Below are 8,266 nucleotides of genomic sequence, written 5' to 3'. Positions count from 1 at the left end.
CCTTGGCAGGCTGTGCCACCTCATTCGCATCCACTGCTCCAACTCCTCCTGTCTCCCCAAGAGTTGCCGGGGCAGATTCACTGCCCGCCCAGCATCCTAGATGCTGCATCAGTTGTTCTCACCAGTGGCAGTTTCCCCTGCACCTCCAAAAACAGTCTCAATTCCTCGCTGGTCCGAATCACTGGATGTGCTGCCAGCCTCTGCAAGTACTTCTCCAACGCCGCTCTCCGCTGCTCCACAAATTCATGCTTCTGCATCACCTGACTCTCTACCACACTCTTATCCGGCCTTACAGGGATGAAAAACCCTCGATACGCTTCTGATAACCGGTCTGACAATGTCACCACGTCCCTGAATCTCCTTCGGATGCTAAATTCGGTTCCGCTGAAGTGAGGTAAGTTCGTCCTCGTAGTAATTAGGTAGGTAACGTAAGTACTCCCTCCCGGAACAAGCGAATTCGTGAGCTCCTGCTCCTTCTGCGGATCGGAGACAGTGATATGAAGGTACTCGGACATTGGCGTTGACGAAGACGACGAAGGCGATGCGCCGGACTGGTCATGCCCGTTAACTTCCGGCAAAGTATGGTCGGCGTCAAAGGACCGGAAAATGGCGTCAGCATAAGACGGAGGCTCGAGGATGGAATTGAAGGAGTTAGGGTTTTGACTTTGACTCGGGCGAGGGTGCAGGGGATCGTCGTCGGTAGCAATTTCAGCGAAAGGCAAGGATGAAGCTGATAACGGGTCGGAGAACGGCTTCCGGCCGTTGGAGGAGCCATCCGGATCGTCGTCGAGGACGAGAGACTCCATTTCTTCCTTCGATGCATATAGATGGGCCTCCTCGAAGCCCTGATTCTCATACCCCATCATATTCACTCAAATCTATTCACCGATTCACAATATATCAACAAAATTCGAACACTGAAATCGACATCCACAGATAAGTGAGCAAATCAGATTCAGCTCAAGTGTGAAAATGTAAATAAAATTAAACGGATTACGCTAAGGTAATCCGCCGGAAAATCAGTTAAAGATAAGAAATGGATTCAGAAGAACCGAAATCTAGTAGGAGAGGAAAGATCGCCGATTCGCCGGCGGGGAACGGAAGAGGATGAGAACTCTGGTGATTGAGTCCAGATGGAGACGATAATTCGAGGACTCCAACGGGGCTACGAAAACACGTGAATAACACGTGGCAAAAGAAATAGTACGTGGTTAAGTATACAATTTTGGATCAGTTTTTCTTATAAATAATATAGAGAATGTCCAAAAAAGTTTTACCAAGAAAAAAAAAACATATACTCTGGACCTCTGGTCACATGTTACTTATAAATTATAATAAATATATATAATTTTTGTAATAATTTGTTGTATTTAAGATTATATAGTATAATTTTGTTAACAGATTTGAGGATCCCTTCATTTTTTCTTGAATTGGAATTTTATTTTATAAAATATTTGTCACGTCAAGAGAAAATAATATTAGAACGACTTCAATAGTGGTGGTCCTTTGGTGGCTTTTGAGGTGTCAATTAGAAGCAAGATGATAGAAAGACAAGGCAAAAAAAACATCAAATTAGCGCGCCCGATGAGCGCTATGAATACTCCGCACGCGACCACATACAAGCCTTAATTACATAAGGTCTTTGGCTCAAAAACTTACACTAAAATTTATAAATGTGAATGCTTTTATCGTTAATCTACTTCTAGCAGTCTTATCAATTTGACTTCTTTTTTTTTTTTTTTTTTTTTTTTTGCCTTGATTTAGGCTAGCTTACTTGTATTTTGTTTGCCACCTTTATTATTGTTGGTAGCTCTTATGTTGGTGGACTTTTCTCTTGGACTAGGATATATCTCATGTACTTCTATTCTCTCGATTAATATTATAATTTATCATTATCCAAATAAAAATAGAGGTGAGTATTAATTAATTTGACCTATTTCTATTTAAAATAATAAAAAGAATGTACCAACGAATCAACGATTGTCAAAAAACATATATTTTTGTTACGTGTTTCTTATAACTTGAAAAAATAAGTTTTGTAATAATTAATAAGTAATTGTCACATCAATATGTGAAAGTATTAGTTAGCGTGACAAGTTTTTCTTATAAATAATAAAGGCAATGTTCAAATAATTTGTTAAAAAACATATATTAGTCACGAAAGAAATGGACAAATGAATGAAATATGAACTTTATACCAAAAAGTTACTGAGTTTAATATTTTTCAACACCCTCCCTTTGAGTATGCATTAGATAAAACTGTACATTGTGATCCTAGTCGACAAATAGCCATAATGAGGTAAACTAACATAGATTATTTATACCTAATTGACTCAAATCGAGAAGGTCAGTAAATCATTCTCTCTAAAAATTAAATTTGTAACTTTATAATTACCAGATTAATCATCTGACCTACTTGACTGAATTGTTCGGAGATAGATGTCATTGTCTGATACAAAATGAAAAATTAGATGTCATTGTCTAAGATAGTACAAAATGACAAAAACGTGGTAATTCCTAATTCCTAATATGATAAAAACACAATGAAGAAATTTGTCTCTTTTTATTTCCCCGTTGATATTTGTCTTCTTTTCATTTTATTTGTATATATATAATTCAATTAGTGAGGGTGGCTCAAAATATTCATAATTTAATTATTGTATTTGATACTTGGGTAACTAAGGCCTAGGCCGCCTAGCTGATCGGTTTGAGAGTGAATCGCTCAATTCTCATTCTTAATAATAGCTCATTCTTAATAATCGAGGGTCTAGAGGCAATACAAAATTACAAATATGGTGGGAATCCATAATCACCGGTCTTAATCTCTATTGGAGTCCATTATTTAATAGAATTCAACATCTAATGTAATTCTACTTCCCTTGCAAAGTACTACGTATTAAAAAGTTTCCTTATACAAGAGATATAGGAATTAGTTTCCCTCTCAAACGTTGAGCCATCTTGTATGAATATCCCCTTCCAAGGAGTAAAAAAGGATCGAATTTTTCATAATTGCCTACTTTATTGCATTATTCTCTCTACATTCAATATTTTCTTATCACTAATTACTTATTAGTATTACGTTTGAGCATATAAGTATAACATTGATGTGTATAAGTATTATACGTGCATCATGGCCCGACCCGACCGTCTCACGATGAGAAGGTTTCACACAAGTTTGTGCCTTACTAATTATATAATGACACAACAAGAGGAAAAGATTAAAAAATAAAAAATAAAAAGAGTATGTAACATTACTCATAGGAAAATACTACAAAGACTATCAAAGTTTACTTCCCATCCAAACTTTTGATGTGAACTACGGAGTATTCTTTTGGACCCACTTAATAAAAATCACTTATTAATGATTGCCAAAGCAAAAAATAAACAATAAAAATCCATGTAATAAAACACGAACAGATATATCATACTCTTTATAGCATACCTTGGCCCAAAATGTGGTCCCAACTCCCAAACCCATAATAGTGTGGGCCACACATTCAAATCTTTAAAAATCTTCAATGTACTGACCCACGGGTTGACCCCGCGCAAATTATGCCGTGGACCCAGGTGCACATTGCAAGGTGCACCTGGGTCAAAAACGACGTCGTTTATGGCTTTTTTTTTTTTAAAAAAAAATTTTGTTAATTAACGCCGTTAACGGAGCAGTAGGCAGGCGGTTGTCGACTACCAGCGGGAGAACCAGAGCAGAGGAAGGAAGGCGATTTCACAGTCCAGTCATTCACCATCATCGCAAATCAATTCATCATCGCCGCAACATCATCGCAAAACAATTCATCATCGCCGCAATTCTCGCAAAACAATTCATCGCCTTTGTTTGATTCATCATTGCAGTTCTCTCATTCATCATCGCAATTCTCGTTGGATTCATCATCGATTCGACATCGCGATATTATTTCGATTCACCATCGTAATTCTTCTTTGCAATTCTTCTTCAATGATGGCAGAGGCAGTAGATTCATGTTTGGATTCATGTTTACACGTTGATGGCTCATCTTCGATTGCAGATTTTTTTCGAATTTAGGATTTGTGGTTAGATTGATTGTGTAACCATGTATTTGAGTTTTAGATTCACACTTATACAACTCTACATTCACAGTTACATAGTGATAGATTCACACATTATGAACACTACATTCACACTGTTTCCTGATACTCTGTTTTATTTTTTATATTTGCAGNTCCTTGCTTTCCAATTTCAGCCATAGCCTCACCAAACTCTCCTACTGTCGAAGCGAACTTTTGTAGGATCCCGGCCACCTTCTCTACGCTTGATGATGGGATATTCAATGCAGCAACAGGAGGTTGATCATTTTGCCTGGAGGTGGCAGCAGCAATATCAGTAGGTTTTGATATTCTAGGGAGCACTGTCCCCCTTCCAAATGACCCTGCTTTGTTTTCTTCTCTAACCCTTTTTCTTGCAAGTTCAGCACTCCACCCAACAATGGTTGGGTATGTTCTATTCACTCTCATCCCCTTGAACTGTACTCGGTCAAAGTACACAAGCTGCACAAGACAGGGAGTTAGAATTGAAGGTTATTCACAGTTTGAAAAGCTCATATTCACACATTCATGTCCATATATTCACAGACTCAGTATAGTATATTCACATATTCAATACACTATTACTATCTATTATAGATTCACACATTCATATCCATATATTCACAGATTCAATACATTAGATTCACAGTTTGAAAGGTTCATATTCACACATTTCAGTGATACTTGTTCACATATTTCAACAATTACAGTAGTATCTGTTCTAGATTCACACATTCATGTCCATATATTCACACCTTCAATACTATATATTCACAAACTGACAAGTATATATTCACAGATATCATTAATTATATTACTATCTGTTATAGATTCACACATTCATATCCATATATTCACAGATTCAATACATTAGATTCACAAACAAATAAGTCATTATTTTATAAAAATAGTAATGAAAAATCGAAAATAAAGTGAACTTACTAGGATGAATGCAACGGGTCCAGTGAAGAATTGCTTGTCATTTTTCTGAAAAGATTGAATGGAGTCGACCATGGACTTGTGTGTATAGGCACACCAATTGTAGGTCTTGATCTGGTCAAGGTTTATCAAGGATTTTAGAATCCTAAAGTTGCAACACCTATCTTGGTGGCCACACAGCATTGCTGATACTATAAATAAGACAAAGTCGCGTTTAAACATATCTCCATGGTCTCCTCTTTTCAGAATCTGCCCGGGCATTGATGTTGTGATTGGGGATTTACCATCAATCCCCCATCGCTCCCTCCATGATGCCACAAGGTTGGCATATGCTGCACTATCACCATCTTCTGACAGATGCTCAAATCTTGTGGTCTCCTCAACCACGTTGCTCCCTTGTGGGATCCCCAATGTTCTTTGAACATCATCCTCTTCTATAAGCAGCAATTCACCCCCTTCAAGTTGGATTGCAGAGCGATAAACATCGAACTACCTAATCAAGTACTTCATTAGAGGGCCTTCACTCTTTGTTAGTTGGAGGTGTAATATCCCTCCAAATCCGATCTCTTCCACGGCCCTTTTCTGTTCAGCAGTAAGCTCTTGAACAAACTCCGCCACGATTTTCGGGCTCATTCTTGTATTCCATGTCTTCTGTTGTTTCTCCACAGTTTCATCCTCATCTGTGCATGGATTTTTTGTTGCAGTTTTTCTCTTTGCTGCTCTTTCAGCGCAACCACCTTCCCCTTTTTCCACTGATTTCCTCTTCCCTGTTTGTTTTTCAGCGGCAGAGGGCCTATCATTACGCTGTTTTGTTCTTACTTCGGCTGGGATAGACGAGTCTGAACTGTCTGCCTCTCCAGCTTGAGAGGGAAGTATAGCTCTTGTGTTCACCATTGCTGCCAATTGTACCACTGAATAATTTAGAAATAAAAAACAGAACACCACAGGGCTATAGATTCATACATTGAAAACTATATATTCACATAAGCTATACTAGATATTCACAGTTAGAAAACAACAGATTCATACATTCCAGTGATAATTGTTCAGTAATAGGATTACTATCTTCTCTACATTCACACATTCAATACAGTAGATTCACATACCTTATACTGTGTATTCACATTTTGAAAACTCTAGATTCACACATTAAGGGGCAATATGTTTAGTACTTATATCAACACTGTTATGCATTCACACACTCAAATCACTACATTCACAGAAGCAATGCTCTATATTCACAGTTTGAAAACAACACATTCATACATTTCAGTGATAATTGTTCAGTAATCCTATTACTATCTCTTTACATTCACACATTCGTAACACTAGATTCACATACCATATACTGTGTATTCACATTTTGAAAACTATAGATTCACACATTAAGGGGCAATATGTTTAGTACTTATATCAACACTGTTATGCATTCACACACTCAAATCACTACATTCACAGAAGCAATGCTCTATATTCACAGTTAGAAAACAACACATTCATACATTTCAGTGATAATTGTTCAGTAATCCTATTACTATCTCTTTACATTCACACATTCGTAACACTAGATTCACATACCATATACTGTGTATTCACATTTTGAAAACTCTAGATTCACACATTTAAGGGGCAACATGTTTAGTACTTATATCAACACTGTTATGCATTCACACACTCAAATCACTACATTCACAGAAGCAGTACTCTATATTCACAGTTTGAACACTCTACATTAACACATTTTCAAGGGCAATATGTTTTGTAATTATATTTATCAATGTTATGCATTTAGACATTCAAAACTCCATTTTCACGCTTCATATTCTCCATATTCACATTTTGAAAACCTCACATTCACATTGAATAAAACGTAAAATTTTTGAACTAAAATCCCAAAATATAAAAAATGTGAAGAAATACATGTTGCTTAGTGTGAAGACTGCTGAAGACTGCTGATAGTATGCAAAAATTTCCGGGAACGAGTGCTGTAGTGATCGTCGGCGATGAGAGTATGTCGGAAAACGGCGAAATGCTCTTTGCGGAGGAAGGGAATCGGCGTTGAAATCGGAAAACGGCGAAGCGCAGGGCAGTAACTTGCTTGAGAAGACTTATTTGGCTTATATATTTACAAAAAAAAAAAAAAATTGATTGGCTGGGTGTAACGGTGCCACTAACAGCACCGTTACACCCCTCCATTAAACGGCGCCGTTTAAGGACCCGGGTGCACCTTGCAAGGTGCACCCGGGTCCACGGCATAACAATTGTTGACCCCGCTAAATGACCCACAACAGTTATTACGTGGACCATATTTGAAAAGGGTGTGGTTTCGCATAATTTTTATATTTTTTCACACGACCGTTATAATATATATTTTTATAACTCATAATGTAATTATTTTTAACTTATAAAATGTTTTATTTTACCCAAAAATTTTGTTATTATAACACATAAAATATATTATTATAATATATAATATATATTATTTTAACTCATAATTTTTTAACAATAACTTTTAATTTATAATTTAAGGGGTTTTCTGAAAGAACAAGCCCAAAAGATTGAGCCTAATTGAATGGGAGGGTCTAGAATCATTTGAGCCCAATGAGAAAGACTGCAAGAAGCCCATAACTCTCTTGGTTGTCAAAGACAGCTTAAATTTTGTTTATCTAGTTTAGTTTAGTTTAGTTTAGTTTTTTTTTTTCTTTTTCTTTTTTTTTTTGAAAACGTTGTTTATCTAGCTGAGTAGCTGGTGATGTTACACAGTTGCAGTATTTAACGAAACCAGAAATTGTATACTGACAAGTATTAAATCTTAATTTATATATATATAAAAATAAAGTTGTTTCGCCCTTCACGATTTCTCTTATAATGTTCACCTCCCAACTTAAAGATTAAATTAATTATATTTATTAGTTATTCATGAATTGAGCAAGTCCACTATGAATTAAAGAGAAATTGTGACTGAGTAGGTAAAGTATGGATTTGTCGACCTACACTTACTTGCTAAAAGAGATGGACGAGAGGTTGGAGCAATGGAACATAATTGTCATATTTGAATGTCACAAGTTTAATTATTGCAATATGACAATACCTTATTGATTAAATCCATCGCATAGAGTCAATTTACCTCGTGTATATATTTAGATAGTGACTATCAAGGAGGTCCCACACTAGGGCAACTATCCCCCCACCCCCACCCCTTATATATATATATATATATATATATATATATATATATATATATATATATATATATATATATATA

The 8,266-nt window shown here is 36.3% G+C and overlaps 1 protein-coding gene across 1 annotated transcript; it reads right to left on the bottom strand.

Annotated features, from left to right (window-relative positions):
* Positions 1-62: 62 nt before the first annotated feature.
* LOC115998724 (sorting nexin 2B-like) lies at positions 63-1,180 on the bottom strand. Its single transcript, XM_031238366.1, has one exon. The coding sequence runs from the start codon at positions 864-866 to the stop codon at positions 78-80; it is 789 nt and encodes a 262-aa protein (XP_031094226.1). The 5' UTR covers positions 867-1,180; the 3' UTR covers positions 63-77.
* Positions 1,181-8,266: the final 7,086 nt, after the last annotated feature.

This window comes from Ipomoea triloba, chromosome 12, assembly GCF_003576645.1.
Source record: "Ipomoea triloba cultivar NCNSP0323 chromosome 12, ASM357664v1".
NCBI classification, from domain to species: Eukaryota; Viridiplantae; Streptophyta; class Magnoliopsida; order Solanales; family Convolvulaceae; genus Ipomoea; species Ipomoea triloba.
Note: the sequence above shows the minus strand (reverse complement) of the source record. Positions and strands in the feature narration are given on the sequence as shown.

Bases quoted from the DNA above. Each gene is read 5' to 3' on its own strand.
- LOC115998724 (XM_031238366.1), bottom strand. From the start codon at position 866: ATGATGGGGTATGAGAATCAGGGCTTCGAGGAGGCCCATCTATATGCA.